Below are 18,732 nucleotides of genomic sequence, written 5' to 3' on the forward strand. Positions count from 1 at the left end.
GGCCTGTCAAACCTTTTCTTCTCTAGTTTAAAGAGAGGAGTGAAGTGATTTGTTCTCTATAAAGTTTATACCACACAGGTAATTTGCTTGAGTGATACACAGAAAAGTTTGGAAGCTTCCCTACTGTTCACAAGCACGCACGCATTCCATGGACATGGGGGAGTCAATATGACAGGATGAAATCTCTGCACTTTGCTTCATTAAAATCTAAATTTAGATCTTTTCATAAAATTGATGTACTGTTTATTCTTCCTATTACAAACTCTAAGACTTCAGGGGAAAAAAAAAAAAGCATAAACCCCTGCCACTTCCAAGAATGCAAGTTTCCATTAAACATGAGAGCCAAAGCTGTAAACCTCAACCGGTGGGAAAGAAAAAAACTTTAGTGATTTCACTGTTGTTTTTTTTTTTTTTTTTTTTTTTTTTTTTTTTTTTTTGTGCATAATTTCTCCTATACCCATCCCAAACACAAAAACCAGTGCTGGCTGTCCAGCTGAACAGTGTGAGGAGCCTGACTCTGCCCAACAATAGCTGTGACCCATGAAAAGGGACGTCTTTTTTCCTTTTCTTGCAGAGACAGGTAATTAAGTTTGTCAAAGGCGGCGAAGGTCACAAGATTCTGGCTTTGGTTTCCCGAGCACAGCTTCGCTTTCTGCTTGCGAGTCGTCCCAGCCAGATTCGAGGGGAGACAGAGTTAGGACGGCACAACTCTCGGTTTGCCAGGGGCAGCAACCAGGAGTGCAGCAGGGGCTGGCTTCCCTGGCTTTTTTTTGTTACACCCACGAACGGCGTGAGCACCTCGGTCCTCTGCTCAGTGGGCTGGTCCCAACCTGAAGCTCGCCGAGCGCCGCATCCCCCGCGGGCACCGCGCAGGGAGCGCTCCCCGCCCCGCCCGCGTCCCGCCCGCGGCGGGGAGAGCGGCGGAGCTGCGGGGCCCTGCGGGGCGGTGCGGGGTCAGGCAGCCCCTGCCCTCCCCCGGGGGGACGGGCCAGCCCGCCGGGGAGCCGGGCTTTTCCGTGGGTTTGTGCTGTCACCCCGTCTGGGAGCAAAGTTTGGGAATAAAGGGAGGGCTTCCCCGCCTAATCCCGGAAGGGAAGGAGAGCTGAGAAGGGCAAGCGGGACCGCCTGCTCCGTGGAGGGCCGTTCCCTGCTTCCCGCACCTCCGGCTCGGCTCCTTCTTGTGATGCTCGCGGGGGACGGGGCAGGGGCTCTCGGCGGGGTGCTGGGCGCGCTGCGGGGCTGTAGCCGTAAGGAATGAGTCTCCACGCTCTCTCCACAGACTAGCCCCGCTCAAACAGGAGACGTCCGATTCTTCGGGTTCTCAAGGATGCGAGTAACTTAGTGATTCGTGTTCTGGTACCCACCTGGGCACTGCTGCCTCCTGGAGAAACAGCCCGAGGAACCGACCTGTTGTACGTCACGGTACTTTACACCGCGTTTGTGAGGCTGTTGTGCAGCCTCCCTTCCTGCAAGGAGCGTCCAAATGGCATCTTTCCTTTCTCTTACGAGCTGATACCAACTACTCCTATAAAGATGATGGTCTGAAAGAGGGAGGGCACTGTAGAATTAGCATTTAATGTAATGGGTTTTGGTAGGGGTCACCCAGCCGGGTCTTCTTGCTTGTAGTGGCAAATTTGACCAGGTTCTCTCTCTTTGCAGGGTAGAGCGAGCCCTGCGGAGACGCTCTAGAGGGACCACCCCCCACTTCTCATTTCGCTCTGAGTGGACTATGGTGGCAGGAAGATGTTGGCTCGGAAGAGTATCATCCCCGAAGAGTATGTGCTGGCACGGATCGCTGCCGAGAACCTGCGCAAGCCGCGCATCCGGGACCGGCCGCGCAAAGCCCGCTTCATCGCCAAGAACGGCGCCTGCAACCTGGCGCACAAGAACATCCGCGAGCAGGGGCGATTCCTGCAGGACATTTTCACCACCTTGGTGGACCTGAAGTGGCGTCACACGCTGGTCATCTTCACCATGTCCTTCCTGTGCAGCTGGCTGCTCTTTGCCATGATGTGGTGGCTGGTGGCTTTCGCCCACGGCGACATGGACCCGAGCACAGAAAACGCCGCCAACAGCACCAAGTGGACGCCGTGCGTGACGTGTGTCAGGTAAAGTGCGGTCGGTGGGGTGAAGGAAGGGTGGGGAGCAGAGCTGCCTGCTGTCCTGGAGTTGCCTAAAATGCAGCTTTTGGTTTACACGAACAAAACGTTGTGTTTGGTTGAGACAGTTGAAAAGTGCAGTGTTTTCCTCTAGATTGCGTATATTCAGCAAGCCTGCCGGGCTTGGAAAATACTGTACTGTAGATTTCTTTGATTCCTTACAGGATCTGAGAGAGAGGGAGACCTGCTGCTTTTCATGTGTCTCCACACTCTGTGGGTAACATACCTTGCCTGTCGAGATAAGAGCCTGCTGCAAGAGTGGGTATGTGTTATATGTATTGTAACGTTGTCTACGGCAGCGGGAGCATCTCCAGCCTGGTGGTCACTCCGGAGTGGTGCCCGAGAGGCAGGACACCACCTGTGGGTGCCAGGCAGGGCACCAGCCACAGGTGCCAGGCAGGGCTAGCAGGAAGAGTGTCACTTAGGACGAAACTGGATGTCTTTCAAGATGACTCTCACGGGACAGTTAAATATGGAGTGCTTCAAAATACCTTGGTGAAGCCGCAGGTTTCCACAGTGAACATGATGTGTCAGTCACAGTGAAAGCTTAAGGGATGACTAGATTAAATGTCACCTGCTAGGGTATTTTACCTTCCACCCCCAAACCCATGACAGTTGTCAAGGCACTGATAAACTGGCACATTCATACACAGAAGAGAAGACTGTTTGTTAATTGGAGGTGGGGTAAGCAATAAGATCGCTTCTGCATCTGTTAAATCTGGTTTTTTAGGGAGAAAAATCCTGGTTTGGTGCCACCAGACTGCCCCAGGTCAGCTGCCCTTACACACTGCAGTGCTATGAGGGTCCGGGGAGCTGCAGGGTCCTCTGAGACATCAGAGAATCCACTTCTCTTTTCTCCTTTCTCCTCCATAGTTTTGAGACACCCCACCAAGTTTGAAGGGACATTGTGTCTGGCTCATGAGGGAGCAGAGATTTAATTCCCCTTTGTTCTGACAATTTTTTGCTACATGGGGGATTTTCCAAGCTATAGGGAACGGGGATTTTTCTGAGCTAACCTTCAATAAGTTTGGGGGGATTGGAGCAGGGGTTGCTGCCTTATTTCTTTTCCAGTGTGTGGCCACAAGCAGTCTCCTCTGAACTGAGATGTCATGACCTAGCTTGTGCCCGCAGGAGTGTTACCCCCGGCATTTCTGGGATTTCTGGGATTGGTCCAGCTGGAATTAGCGAGCAGCTACAACCCTCCAGCTCTTCAGGGTCAGCTGAAGGGACATCCCTCTGTGTGGTTGGCAGCCCCCTCAGTGTGGCCCACCCCATGGGGTGGCTACTGGGTCACCCTGCAGAGCCTGAGCCGGATGCCAAGGGCTTCGTGCCTCTGGGACTGGGCCCCTCCACAGCCAGGACTCTGCCCCTCATCCCCTCCCTGGAGCCCCGGCTGCTGCAGCGCCACCTTGGCAGCTTTTCCAGGATGTGTCCTGCCGGGACAGCCAGGAGGGGTGTGGAAAAGCAGAGCGAATGAATCGGCGTAACTTTCCGGTTTAGCCCGTGCCAAAGAACACACATCCGTCCCTCGGGCCAGTACCTGGGGTGGCTCAGCCAGCAGCTGCTGGAGTGTCCATGTGCAAGCCATGGAAAATCTTCTCCCTTCGTAGTGAAATACTTGCTCTTGTTAAATCTGGCTACAACTTTGGTCAAAGCTGGGTAGTAACACTGTGATTGCTGCCATTTTTAAGGATGGTGAGTTGTTGGGTGCAAAATATCTTTAATATTGCATTTAATATTATATGCCAAAATAATGGCAAACAATTTTTAACCTACTTCCCTGAGGTTTAGGCCCACAGATATTTCAGGAGGGCTTTCTTGGGTTGGTGCCATTACAGATTTACGGGAAATCTGACTTTTGAAATTTTAACCAGTGCCCAGAACTTGCACAGCACTTTAATTTTTCAAAGTACTGCAGAAGTTTCTAAGTCTCGCAGCTCTGCCACAGGAAGCAAACATTATCCAAAAAGGAAAACTGTTACACAGCTCTGAGGGAAAGGACCTGGGAACAGTGTGATTTGGAGTTTCTGGCTCCCTTTTCACATGGTCAAAATGCTTTACAAACTTGCTGTTTCAGTTACTTCCACTGTTAAAAGTGGATTTCCTTTACTTTGTTTTTCTTTTTAAAAGAAGGAGTATTGTTAAGGAAAATCAGGGTATTTACTCTGCAGAGCTTTAAATTGAATTAAGCTGAATTAAGTTTAATCCAGAAGCTTCATTCTGCATATAAATAAATATTCATTAGCATAAGTAATCATTCCATGGATTTATATTAATTAACTCCTTCGTACCAATTTGTTATGAGTGGGTTGCAAAAATAAACCCACTCAATACAAAGGAATTGGCTAAAAATTAAAACAATAGAACAGGTAAAGAGTTCTTTCAAAGATATCTCTGCAGAGACTGGCTGGTTTTCTGAAAGATGGACTTTCTCATTCTAAAGAAAATTATCCCTGATATGGCCCATGCTATTTCAATGTCTCTTCATGACCCCAGTGAAAATACAATTAGGAAAAAAAAAAAAGAAAAAAATATTTAAAATCAGATTCATTGAAAAGTAAACCAAACCCAATGAATTATTTAGACCCATCTTCATGGGCAGGACATATTTTCCATGGGTGAAGCCCTGTTGAGCATGGTGATGCTCCAAATTTGGTGGATAGTACTGTGTTAAAAAGGTGACTATGATATTAGTTCACATGAGACCCAGCGTGCTGCGAGTTTACCAGATAAACCCCAAGGTTTTAGACACATTTAGACTGATTTTAGACACATGAGACTTTGCTGAAGGATATCTTTGGCTGTAAAAGGAAATTAAAGACCCTGATATATACAGGGGATATGACATTGTGAGCTACTATAAATAATATATTTTGGGAAGTTTGTGGGCAGGGTTTTCTGATGTCCAGCACCATAGAATATTAGGGAATTTAACTTAACCCACACTTCTACAACAACCCACTTCTGTGTGCTGAAATTTTCCTTCCGACTGGTCTTGCCATGGCAGTGAGCTAAACCCAAGCCCTGGGTCACAGGATGTGCAGGGGGCACCATGGAGGCCACTGGCCTCTCTCTGCAGCCTGATCCTGCAGGTTCAGTCACAAGGCAAGCAGGGTTTTGGGAAGTGTCACGAATCTGGGAGTGTTCCCTTTCCCTCCAGGAAGTTCTGGCTCATGATTCAGGTAGCATGAATGAAAGGCTGCAATTTTCCCCGTTTCCTTTCCCTGCACAGGCTGGTGGAAGGATCTCAGTGTGCCAGCTGATTGCTCACTGTTGCCAAAACCGCCTCTCTCCACCAAGAGCTTCATGGGATGGGGAAGGTGGAAAGCCCAGGTGTTACAGAGCTGTTGACTGACACAGTGGGCAGGATGTGCTCCTGAACAGAGACTCCCATGAGCTGCTCAGGGTCACCTTGTGTTACAGACGGTCTTTTAGGGGCTCAGGCTCTGATGTTTCCCTGCCACCATCAGATACTACACCCACCACACAAAAACAGAGTCAGCAAGCACACGGTGGTGTTAACAGAAGGCTTAAGTACGCCAGAACTGTACAAATAGGTCCTTAAATTTGTTTCTACAAAGTACATGTGAACAGTTCCCCAGTTTGTGTTCCCGTGTCCTGGGAGTTAACTTGCTGCAATCTTCCCCTACAGGTCTTTCACCTCCGCTTTCCTCTTCTCCATTGAAGTCCAGGTGACCATTGGTTTTGGGGGCAGGATGATGACAGAGGAATGTCCCTTGGCCATCACGGTGCTGATCCTGCAGAACATTGTGGGTCTGATCATCAACGCTGTCATGCTGGGCTGCATATTCATGAAAACAGCGCAAGCCCACAGGCGGGCTGAGACCTTGATTTTCAGCCGGCAGGCCGTGATCGCGGTTCGCAACGGCAAACTCTGCTTCATGTTCCGAGTGGGAGACCTCAGGAAGAGCATGATCATCAGCGCCTCGGTGAGAATCCAGGTCGTGAGGAAGACCACGACCCCCGAGGGAGAAGTCATACCCATTCACCAGGTAGACATCCCCGTGGACAACCCCATCGAAAGCAACAACATTTTCCTCGTGGCGCCGCTGATCATTTGTCACGTCATAGACAAGCGGAGCCCTCTCTACGACATCTCCGCCGCCGACCTGGCGCTCCAGGACCTGGAGCTCATCGTGATACTTGAAGGAGTTGTGGAAACAACGGGCATCACAACGCAGGCCAGAACCTCCTACGTGGCCGAGGAGATCCTGTGGGGCCACCGCTTCGTGCCCATCGTCACCGAGGAGGAAGGTGTGTACGCAGTCGACTACTCCAAGTTCGGCAACACCGTCAAGGTGGCGGCGCCGCGTTGCAGCGCTCGGGAGCTCGATGAGAAGCCCTCCATCCTCATCCAGACCCTGCAGAAGAGCGAGCTGTCCCACCAAAACTCCCTGCGGAAGCGCAACTCCATGAGGAGGAACAACTCCATTCGGAGGAGCAACTCCATGCGGAGAACCAACTCCTCCCTCATCGTGCCCAAAGTGCAGTTCATCACGCCCGAGGGGAGCCAGAGCGCCTCGGAAACGTGAGGCACAGCTTTGTGTGAGGCCGCTGGGCTTTGGAAGGAGGAGACACCTGTGGGGGTTTTGCTTAAATTTCCTTTTACTTCAGAAAACGAGAACACGACGCAGAAGAGAACCGTGCAAGAACTATTTATTCCATTACTTACTGAAAGCACCACCTAATGGCATAAGAAAACACTTTAGCACTTAGTGTATGAATTAATAAAAAATGGCACGTACACTAAAGAAAGCACAGTTCACCCATGTAATATAATGTGTATTTATACTTGTTTTAATGGCACGCTAATTGTTTTAATCGTATTTTTCCTAACGGGGGTCTCTTTCTTGTCTTCTGCTGGGTGTCACAAGGTGTGGTGTTTTCCTGTGTAAGTGGGTTACCCACCTGCAGGCAGAAGTGAGTTCTTTTACCAAACTTCTGCATACAACAGCTCCCACGGATTTTGTGCAAGATTATTTGGATGTTGAACTTTTTTGGGTGTGAATTCCTTAAAAGGAGTAGCTAAATCCCTCAATGATTTCACTGGAGGAGAGCCACTGTTTTACCTTCATTTTCCAGGCTTTTTCTTTTCCTTGGTTTGTGGCAAGGGCATTTTGAGAGCCCATTCAGGTCAGGTGAAGTGACCTGTCCGTCCCACAGAAAAACTGGTGCCACTCGGGGCAGCAGTGGCAGGAAAACCAGTGGAACAGCAAAGAGATACTCAGCTGCAGGACAACACACATCTTAGTGTAGCTGTAGCCCAAGCTGAGAAACTCCAGTCCTCCTGGCTGCTACCTGAGCATCTGTTTCACTGAAATGATTCAAGCTGGAAAAATCGAATGCCTCTCTAACATCCTCTTCGTGTGGGTGGAAGACCAAATCCTGTTTTGTTTCCTCTTATAGATTCATACATGGAAGACAACACATGTACATCCTTCACTTACAGTATTTTTCATAGGATTAAGTCTGTTTGCTCCAGCAGAAGGTTGCATTTTGCCAGTGGGAATTCATGAATGGGAATGTGAGGGAACCATGCCAATAATATTAGAGAAAGTATTTGCAAAACTATCCGAATAATTTTCAGGGGGACTTGGGTGCTGCTGCTGCTGAATTACTTTTTTTTTTTCAACAGCATCTCACTTGGGTTTTTATATAACCTGGCATTGAGAATTGGTGGTAAACAGCTTTTCTCTTCAAATTAAAATGGACATTTGTTACCTAGAGCCATCCCAAAAGTGTCATCACACGTTTTTCTAGAATAATACATAAACGTATGACAATTAATTGTATCACATTTGGTAATGCTAAATTGATACCTGCTTTTTTTTCTTTGTGAATAAGAAGCATAATTATGGACAAATTCACATTCAAATTTCTTTAAAAACTAGTGTTATGTCTGTGGCTCAATAGAAGTTCTGTCCTTGTATTGACTCTCTGAGCCACTCAACCATTTGAATACTTCTGCAATTTTAAATATTTGCTTATTCCTGTTGGGTAAAATAGTCAGAAGCAATGCTGGATTCTCATTCTCTTTGGAAGTCAGTTCATCAGCAGTTGCATGGATGGTTTTTAGGCTTCATATAGCGTTGGGTGGAGGCAGGGAGGGGCATTGATCTGTAGTGTAGACTCCCTGCTTTTGGAGCAGGTGCTCTCCAGAACATCAACTCTGACAAATTACTTCTGTCTGAAGCAGTAGCGGAAACTGAAGTTTCTGCTAAAAGCATCCATTCCCCGGCCTGCCCACTAATGTCCTGGAAGAATGGATGGTGAACATCTGGAGATATTAATCTGTCTGTTTTGTGTCCAAACAATGAACATCTGCAGCTTCCAAGAGTCAGAGCAAAGCATATACAATTTGTCTCTGGCCTCCGTTTCCAGGGCTGTGAATTTCTTTGAGGTTGTCTGTTTGATACATGGTTAAGTCAGATGCTGTACAAAAGCAGATTTTCTACAAAATAATAATAAAAAAGTGACAATTATGATTTCTTCCGTCTCTGATTTTTCCCTATGTCTTTCCTCTTTTCCTTTGTATTCTCCATTCATTCTCCTCTACTTTTAGTCCTTATATCCCAGCCTTTTCCACAGTCCTTCTGAGTAATAATTTTATATTATCTCAATATTCTGTCGGTATTTCAGATTAGTTTTTTTTTACCCACAACCATTTTCTCATTTTGCCCCTAAGTACATTCTTTATTTCATTTTCACCTAACGTGCTCTGTTTCTTGTCAGACTGCTATAGGGATATTGGTGTTTTGAGACAACACTAAGACACCCCGGTCCGGTGCCAGGATGTTGAACAGATACACAAGGCAGACCCTCCTGTCATGAGTGTCATGTTCACATGTGCTGTACTCCTGCTTTGTGCAGCAAATCCTTTATTGCAAAGCCCCTTTCTTGAGCAAGTTTTGCAGACCTGGAAGAGGCCAGTGGTATAAGCAGCCAGCTGTGGAGTAGGGAAGAGGTTTTGGGCCTGAGAGCTGCATTCCTCACTGAAAGGACACGTTTCAGACACAGCTTTGCAATATTGTGCCTGCTGAGAGGGGATGAGCTGGCAGTACCTCAGCTCAGTATGTTTAATTATTTATTCTCCCTGACAACTTTATCAGAAAGGGGCTTTATTTTAAATTTGAAGTTTTCTGTGTTTAATATAAACTGCCAAGTTAAGAATGACAGTTGAGATTTCAAACAAATACTACTCACAGTTCATACTGACATTTAACCTTCTGTCTCTCTCACTGATAATAATTTAGGAAAGTAGAAGCAATAACATATAATATAAGCATGATCCCTTCACACTTATTTGTGTCCCTACTGTTCCCATCCCCCTGCAACGTGGTGTAACTGGAACTGCATTACTTGACATTGCTTATTCTGTGTATTTAATATGCTTTGGCTCTTTGAACAGCCTACCAGGGAGATGTCACTGAAGAGTAAAACTATTTTCTAAGCATAGAAAAGTAATTGTAAAGTCCTTCCAGGACAGGTGTAATGTCTGGGACTGCACTTTATTTTTTCTTTCTAGCTTTCACTTAAAGAACTTCTGTGTTTCAGACAGAAAAAATGGCAGTGAGACCCTTTGTCCTCTTTTTGGACGCCCAGAAGATTCAGAGTTAACATGTTGGGGATGCAGAGAGCAAACAAACACAGACAGTGCTTACAGGGGATATCAAGATTAATGCTCCAGGGTTGTAGCCAACATCTGAGTAATAGGCTTTGGAGGAAACTTTCCCTGTTGGCAGGTCATTCCGTGGCTGTCACCTTCAGGATTTCTTGTGCTCTCTTTGGAAACATTTTGTGCGAGCCAGGGACAGAAGCAGGGCCTCGACAGGGTGCACCCTGAGGAGAGTGGGGACATCAGGTCTCTGCAGCAGGTTGCTCTTCAGACCCAAGGGCTGCTGAAGATACAAGCAGGATAGGCACCTAACCATTAAAAGTTAATGTCAGTGGGATCATGAGCCAATGAGCAATAACTGAATGTGTTTTGGGAGCCCTGGACACCCTGTCTGGTCCCAACAGCTCCTCAGACAGCCACTGGTGTCCTGTAGGCACAGGCTGCCCAGAGAGGTGGTGGATGCCCCATCCCTGGAAACATACAAGGTCAGGCTGGATGAGGCTCTGAGCAACCTGATCTCACTGAAGACATCCCTGCTCACTGCAGGGGGTTTGGACTAGATGACTTTTAAAGATTCCTTCCAACCCCAACTATCCTATGATACTATGGCACTCCTGTCTGCTCAAAGCACCTCTCTTGGGCACCCTCCAGTGCATCCTGCTCTGCTATCAACTCCTAAAACCACTAAACCAGTAAAAACCTCTACATTACTCCTGGCATCACTGTGGCTTTGTCAAACAATTCCCTCCCTGGACTGTTGCTTTGTGGGCACACGTTTCACCACAGCTGTTTGCCCTCTCCAATTCAACTGCTTGGCCCCATCCACAGAAGGGTCAACCCAAGCTTTTTGGGATACTCAAGGCAGCAAGAGAGCCAGAAGTACATTCAGATTTAGTTAATACCTCCTGTATGCAATAGGCCTTTGCCCTAAAGCCAGTGTTACTTTAGGTCATGGGATCATTTCAGGGGCCCAGGCCTTGACTTGCCTCACAGCCATCCTGAATGTATTTCACCAAGCACGTGCCTTATCTGCATAAAGTTCAGGGCAGGAATCATGCTTGTGCTTTTCCACCTGGAAAGCAGTATGGACAAACCATTCTTTCTGACTGAAAAAAGCTCCCCATGGCTAATTCTCCATGCCTTTTCCTCCTTCCCAAACTGGAGATTGAGGACGTTTCGTGGAGCCGGTTTCCAAGCACTCCAGTGACTGTCACTAGCAAATGCTTGTTGCTGCAAGCTGCAAAAGTAGTTAGTCCAAGACCAGAAGGGAACTTTGACTGGAGAAAAAAACCATTAGATATTGTGTGATGAAAGGAACAAAGCTTTCATTATTTTGGCAAAATATATTCTCTGTGGAGCCTGATATTTTCACAATACTGGTGGTGGTTCGGAAGGCATCACCAAGCAATAAATCGTGCCCTGCTAAACTCTTGATACTAAACTCTTGAACCCAAAATGAGGCTGCAAATTCCCATCTCTCTAGCCCAAATTTCCTGGTTTGGGTCGCTTGTGTAGTCAGGTGAGAGTTAACTTTTTCAATCCCAAATGCTTACATTAAGATATTTTTCCCCCTATATTTCTGTTTACATCACATCCAGACTAATCTAAGCTGATAGACATGAGTTTCTAATACCCCTAGCATATTAATAATGCTTCTCAACCCTATCTCCCTGAATTATGTTTCCTACTTTTCCCTTAAGGGTTCTTTGAACTTAAAAAAAGAAGATTTCTCATGTGATAAGTGGACAGTGAAGATAAAATATGCTCCCACATTCTCTTATTGGAAAATTGAAGAGAGATTTAGCCAGCAGAGACAAGATCTGTGCTGTCCAACAGAAACCACAGAGATTGAGGCACTCACAGTCAGGACACATCAGCAAGGGGCTTGGATTAAAAGAAATATTTTCAAATACTAAGTATTCAGTGGGTTTCTGGCTGAGGACTCTCAGAACACTGCTAAGTTATTGGCCAACAGTGAAGGGAATATTCTGGGATCATCAGGACACAGTACAATGTAAGAAAGACAAAAACCATGCATTCAAGGAAAATGTTGTCCATATATTTAGTTATTTTTACTAATTATTTTAACATGTAGATAGTAAAATTCAAAGGGGCAAACAAAAGAATGATGGATACTCTCTTCACATTTAACAAAGGTTTAACACCTTTTTTTTCCTACTCCAAAGGGAAATTGATCCATCTGGAGACATTACTCCTACACACAAATGTGCTGGAATTTTCTGGAGGATACGTGTTGATCCCAACACACTTTTCTGGGCCCAAGGCAGGAATAGCTGTGCAGGATGTTATGGGATGATCTAATGGTCCCTGCTGCCCTCCAAATTTATGGATAGGGAGAGGCGATGAGTTTTGGTCAAGAGAAAGCCTTCCTCTGAGTCTTAAATTACTCTCCCACTGAGGAAACAAAGAAACAGGGGGGAAAAAAACCCAGCAGAGTTAGGCATCCCCAAATTGTTGATTTATTTTGACAAATGCATTTCAGTGCTAACTGTGGCTTCTTCAAACAGCATTGACAAACGTCCCTGGGGATAATTTGTTAAAATTAGGGTATCTTATCATTACAGGAGTTTACTTGGCTTTCTACTGTTGTTAAATGTTGGCTTTGTAGCAAGGATGAGAAAGCCAGCTTCTGTGTGAGCCAAAGGGAAATTATACTCCTTGGTTTTATGGTCTGAGGTCTGCTGCAGAGACCATTAAAGTGAGGGTTGGCACTGGAGTGACTGCAAAGGGCTGTTGTGGTTTGGGGTTCAGTGTCTTCCTCATCCAGGGAACATCACTGCTTTCCTCAAGTGCCTTTTTTTTTTTGTAACCACAATAGCCATGAAAATTAATTGCATCCTTCCATGGCCCAGCCTCGTTATCCTTCAGGGTATATTTTTTGATGTTAGGTCTTTGATTGTGGGTGATCTGGGTCGGTCTGTCCAAAAGGGGCTGATCCTGCTGACTGTCATGGTTTTGGGATTCAGTCAAGGTCAGGACATGGAGAAAAACTGAAGGGTTGCAACACCCAGTGAAAGAAACTCTGCTGAGTTTGAGTGAGGGCAAGTGACAATTGTGAGCCCCTTGGGTGGTCAGCTTTTCATCTCAAAGCTTTTCAAAAACACATCAAATGCTAATAAATGTTGCCTGCTCAGCCTTAGCTAGTGTTTTAAATCACATTATAAACAGATACTATTCCTGGCTGATCAGATTAAATTGTTTGTGATGTAGCTATTTTTTCCATATACAAAATCCCACTGCATTCTTTAAATTTTGTATTAAATTAAGACAGTAATAAAATTTCTGAACTGAAGCTCTCCTTTGTGCTGTATATACATTCACATGAAAAGTAAAATGGAACACAAGTCTGAATGTTCTTCTTGAAATATTAAATTTAACCTAATTTTAAAGGCATGAGTGTCTTTAAGATGAGTTTATATTGGTATTAAGTATGTCATGTTATCAGTCATGGGTGTTTTCCTTAAGGGACAATAATCTGTTCAAATATCAATTCAGATACTGTGGTTAAAGATGAAAAGCAGCAGTCAGTGAGCAGAGAGTGAGTCTGTAGTTTGATCAACTACAACAAAATTGCTTGTGATATTCCATCATGTTTTTGTGAAGGTTTGTAGTAGACTGTGTGACTGAGGCCAAGCTTTCCCCTGTGTCTTTTTCAGGGATTTTAAAAAAAAAAAAAATCCAGTGGAGCCACTGGTGCCCCTTCTGTCAATGAAGGTCCCAGGCAAAATGGGCCATCTTCTGTGTTTGGAGTTTTTTCCCTTGCTTCAGTCCTAATAAATGTTTCACCCCTGTTTAGTTAAACTTGGAAACAGTGCAACCCAGATCACACACAAGCCCCTGAAATATTTCCTCACAATAGTTTAAAACCTCTTCTGTTTATAAGTAATAGAAAATCCTGTGATTAAAATGCGAAGGGCAATGCTGTACATCGCTTTCAGAGGGAGCTGCAGAATGTCCAGGGCTAATGCACTTCAGTCATAGCAATTACTAGAGAAGAGGCCCAAACCCAGAGAAACTAGAAGTTCAGATGGTTAAAATAAAGGTTTCTTGACCCTGTACTGAATGGTAGGCAGAACAGTCTTCAAAGTAAAGGTGCCAGAAACTTTACTGATGGATATGTTTGGAGTGAAACCATACACAGACGTGTACAAGCACAATAATTCCACATGGAAACATTTAAACTTAGTAACCATTATCTTTCTCATTTCAGATGTCAATATCTGAACACTCACTCACTGAGAGGCTGCTATTGGTGTCCACAAAACAGAAATATCATTTTAAGCAGGTAGCCACCCCTTCCAGGGTTTGTGGCTCACTGCAAATCACTCAGCAAGTAACTGGTGATAACTCCTTATGGCTTTCCAACATCATACATCTGTGTATATGAATACATTCTTTCCTATTGCACTTCAAGCACAGGAGCATTAATTCATTAGTAAACCCCTTAAATTTAAATTCTTCTTGGGTACATTATGTAATCAAAGGAGAAAATTTTGTTTAACTTGGTATTTACACAAATATAAATATAAACACACACACACAAATCTATATGAAGAGTCAAGTGTTTGCACTGCCAGATTCAACAGTAGGGATTCTCCAGGTTATTTTTACTTTGAGTTTCCAGCTAAAAAGTTCCACTTATAGCTTAGGCTTCGGACACACACACACACACACACACACACAAACACACATAAATTCTGTATATATCATGACTCCTTATGTCTCAGAGACCTCGTCACGGGCTTTAAAGAGCAAAAGATCATCGCTGTGATAGACTTCTCTCCCACCCAGGGCCTCAACTAACCAGCTACCAGCCCCATCTGTTGTGGCAGACATTAAGAAAGGTCCAACATAGCAGAAGATACTTTTTTTAATCTGGGAGAACAGGCTGTGAAGTGGGAATTTTCATCCTTATTAGGTCAACCTAGCAGTTATTAATGTGACATGATGTCACAGGAGAAGCACTGGTTTGGAGACCGATTTTTGTTTGGAACCCTTTGCAGTGTGTTGGTTTAGATTTCTGTGAAATGTCTCGGGGAGTTTCACATAATCATTTTCCAATTTTAAAGTTTTCAACTTGAATTACATGTATGTGTGTAGGGGTGGAGAAAGGCTGGCACATGCCACTGTGCCATCTGGGCAGAAAACGGGTCAGGATGGTTACAAAGCGAAACTTCTCTTTCTTCCCCCATTAGGATTTCCAGGCATTTTACATGGGTACTTCAGGGATGTCATTTGGAGCATGACACAAGGGAAATAAACTGCAGTGGAAAAATGTGGGCATGTACAAGTGTGCATGTGCAAATACACACATGGAAAAATTATTGACGTTTTGTTCCTGAACTTTTTTTTGTGGGGGGAAAGGGAATGATTTTCTCGGTAGAAACAGATCCTTTGAAAAGCTTGTCCATAATAAGCTGGGACATGAAATCACCAAGAGGCTGTGGCATTTCAGCTCAGTAAAATTTACATACATACAGAGCCATCTGCCCAACAGCATCAGCCATGGCACATACAGAGAAGAGGGAAAAAATGTACCTTCCAAGGGGTGAAATGCTCATTAGGAAAGACACAGCAGGCTCACCAAATGGTTTCATTCAGAGATCTGGGTTTTTAAAGGCACACACCGTGAGGGACATGCATTTAAGTCACGAATTCAGCAGCGACCACACAGCTACGTGCTGCCCTCTCACATCAGGCAGGGGCTCTCTTCCAGCTGGGTCGAATGCCATGGCCATGTGAACTTCACAGCAGCAGCAAGGATCAGCCCTGGATCTTGCTCTCAGAAGCACATGTGCCTGATTTCCCCCTGGGGAAGGCTTGCTCAGAGCTGCCAGAACACAGTTCAAAGGACTGTCAAAGGCGAAGCAGATTCCGTCTTCCCTTCCACAGCTTTTGCTTTTCCTCTTGCTAAACGATTGACTGTTGCAGGTCAGGGTCTTGCACACTCTCTGAGCAGGAATGGGTCCCTTGTATCCTCTGACTGAGCATGGACAACCTGGACTCTCTCTGGGTAGTGAATGCTGGAACAGTTCCTCCAGTGTTGGCTGGGCCATTACAGTGAATCAGCTCAACAAAGGGCTGCTGGGCAAAAAAGAGAAAAATGGTAGGACAAGCCACCTTCAGCACACAGGGAGTATTGTAATGAGACAATGACAGGGCAAGGAGGAGACCAGAGATACTGGAGACAGGAGGCTTGTAGGAACACATCATCCAAGGGAGGAGAAGGCAGCTCCTCCATGGATCCAGACTACCTGGGAATGCACTGAAGAAGGCAAGGGACACCTGGCTTTTAAGGAAAGCAGAAGTGAATGTCAGCTGTTCAGTTTTAAAAATATTTCTTACTAGGTAAACTATTCTTTTTGGTAGAATAAATAAACTGTCTTCATGGTTTATTTCAGATCAAAAACTTCTGAAAGGAGGATCTGCAAGTGCTGGATTCCAGTTATTGTGCTTGGAATGACCTGCTAAGACATAGGTACCTAATACAGTGTGAATTATAGAGTACTGTCTGCTAATATGAATAAATACAACATAATTAAAACACTGGGAATGCTGTTATCCACACATATAGGCAGGCTGTATGGGAATCTGAGCAACCTGGTCAAGTGGAAGGAGTCCCTGCCCATGGCAGGGGGTTGGAACTAGATGGTCTTTAAGGTCTCTTCCAACCCAAACCAGTCTGTGAATTCCATGAAACACCTTAGGCATCTCTGAAATCCTAAACAGTTCAGCAATCCCTGTATGCTTGTGTTAAGCCTCCTCTAAATTAGGAGGATTCTCAAGGAGATCTCTGCAGTTAAATATATGCTTAAGGGTCCAGGAAGGAGCACTCCAAAGGAAAAGTAGCACAAATCTGTCTAGCAGGGGAGTTTTCCTAATCCCGAAGCAGCCCTTCCCAAACAGCATGGCTGTGTGCCTTCCAATCCCAGGGATCTTCTTAACCCTAAACTTACAACCAGCAGCATCTCTGTTTAGACATTTTAGTGCAAAGGAAATGGCAGGAAGGTTCTAGCTGCCCTTTCTTTCCATATGGCAGCAAGGTACTCCTGTTTCACAGGTTTCTAATAAAAATAAAAAGGAAGGTTATGTAGCAATGGGATCTCAATGAATAATGAAAAAAAGATACACCAGTAATCTAGTAAGAGAGCAGGATTTGGGTTTCCCTATTTTATACCTCATGGTTTTGAAATAATTGTCTTCTTTTGTGTAGAGACAGAACTCCAGACACTGCAGAGTAGACTGGTGCTGTTTGAAATGCCAGATGTGAAAACTGTATGATGAAAATAAATTTAGATGGGCTGTTTGGATCAACTATTAGACCTGTCTTTCCTATGAACCTTCCAAATGTGGTGAATGCAAGCAGCTCATATCTGAAAACACCGTCAAGTAGAAAAAAAAAGGTTCAGTTTAGTTAAACTTTGCTGTTTGTTCTGACATAATCTGAACCCGGAGTTCTGTGGAGGACTTCAGGTTTTCCAGATGCAACCCCAACATATTTCACAACCATTCTTCACACTAACTATGCTGCATTTCCAGAAGATAGAAGAAATATCTTCTTTCATTTTATAAACAGAGCAGAGTTTGTTGCTGGTTCAATGACGTATTAAATGCATCATAATTACAGCAGGCACAAATCACCACTGGCACCTTATGCTCTGTTTTGCACAGTCTGTTGGCTCTGGCCCCCAAATTCCCTGTGGGACAAGGTATGAGAGCAGGGATGGACAGTGGCCCAGTAATGAGCTGGGGTTTCCTGAGTTTGCCATGCTACCTGCCACGAAAATATAGCCAGTCCAGATCAGTCTTGCTCAGAAAAGCCCTGGGAGGACAAACCCCTGTATATCCCTTCTCATAAACCAATTTAGCCTTAAGCATAAAAGCCTTACAATTACATAATTACATGTACTACTTGTAGTCAGGGAAAGAAAAATTACTTATCTCCTCCGAGCAAAGGTCCAGTAGTCACTTGAGAAACAAAATGTCAAGCAAGAAGAATCTCCAGGGTACTGAGCATTCCCAGAGGAAGCGAAAGACACGTTTCTTCTCAGGAGATTTTTCCCACCGTCAGGAAGCGAGGCCGTCACGCAGTTTACATAACAAACAAAAACTGAACAGATCCCAGTTGTGACAGATCAATTCAGCTGGTTTGGCGTGCGGTTGTTTTGTTTGTTTTTGTTTTTTTTTTTTTCTAGTTCATAATCCTGAAATTAAATACCCACAAACAGTATTTTGTGTTATTTTCCTGGTGGTATGGATTTGTCTCTGCCATTTTAAGCAGAAGAGCCAGGATTGCAATGCCAAGTCTCATGGGTAGCAAAACCAGACCACAGTGCACACATCCCCTTCTAACATACATTGTTATACTGTATGCAAGAACTTGGAAAACATGATAAGGCTGTAATAATTAACAGGAATTGGTTTACTACTGAATTCTCCCATGGAACATGTCCCGGAGTACAGGAAAGGGAGGCTCTGTCTGGCCCTTCGTGCGTCAGCTGGAACTGGATTTGGCACCAAAATGGAGAAGCACCTAGACACCCAAAACTGATGTCTTATTTTGGTATAGCCTTTCTTCACTGAGAGCTAAAACCCAACATGCTGAGGAGAAGGATAATTCTTTGACTATTTTTTTTTCTGTATAATAGAGTGAAGTCCTGAAAAATTACTTCTCTTTCCTCAGTTTAGTCTTAAGTTTTGGTTACCCCCGCATACACACGCATACCCTTTCTTTTCTTTTGACCATCATCTCCATTCCTTGTCCTTATGTGGGCAGCTCAGTGTCAGCCTGGAGCTCCTGCATTCTTAAATATTTGTGGCCTGAAATATGACTGAAGATGTTAGGCTTTTTTTTTTCAATCCAAAGACTTAACCCAGACTTTAATGTCATGGTAAGACACTACTGGGAAACTTTTC

General features: G+C 44.9%; 1 protein-coding gene and 1 long non-coding RNA gene across 3 annotated transcripts; one reads left to right on the forward strand and one right to left on the reverse strand.

Annotated features, from left to right (window-relative positions):
- Nucleotides 1–938: 938 nt before the first annotated feature.
- On the forward strand, nt 939–8,662 carry KCNJ8 (potassium inwardly rectifying channel subfamily J member 8). 2 transcript variants are annotated; one of them, XM_064654146.1, is made up of 3 exons: nt 939–1,422; nt 1,660–2,108; nt 5,812–8,662. In XM_064654146.1, the coding sequence occupies exons 2-3, from the start codon at nt 1,744–1,746 to the stop codon at nt 6,710–6,712; spliced, it is 1,266 nt and encodes a 421-aa protein (XP_064510216.1). In that variant the 5' UTR covers nt 939–1,422; nt 1,660–1,743; the 3' UTR covers nt 6,713–8,662. The 2 variants fall into 2 exon arrangements, with proteins under 2 accessions (XP_064510216.1, XP_064510215.1); XM_064654145.1 differs by having other exon boundaries at nt 939–1,412.
- Nucleotides 5,703–18,521, reverse strand: LOC135413972 (uncharacterized). The gene is made up of 2 exons (XR_010430522.1): nt 9,842–18,521; nt 5,703–8,631 (listed from the first exon to the last, which is right to left on the reverse strand). It is a non-coding gene; the product is annotated as an uncharacterized LOC135413972 (long non-coding RNA).
- Nucleotides 18,522–18,732: the final 211 nt, after the last annotated feature.

Source organism: Pseudopipra pipra, chromosome 5, assembly GCF_036250125.1.
Source record: "Pseudopipra pipra isolate bDixPip1 chromosome 5, bDixPip1.hap1, whole genome shotgun sequence".
In the NCBI taxonomy this organism is placed as follows: domain Eukaryota; kingdom Metazoa; phylum Chordata; class Aves; order Passeriformes; family Pipridae; genus Pseudopipra; species Pseudopipra pipra.

Coding starts and splice junctions, on each gene's coding strand:
- KCNJ8 (XM_064654146.1), top strand. CDS start 1,744: ATGTTGGCTCGGAAGAGTATCATCCCCGAAGAGTATGTGCTGGCACGG. Junction 2,109..5,811: donor CCGTGCGTGACGTGTGTCAG/GTAAAGTGCGGT, acceptor CTTCCCCTACAG/GTCTTTCACCTCCGCTTTCC.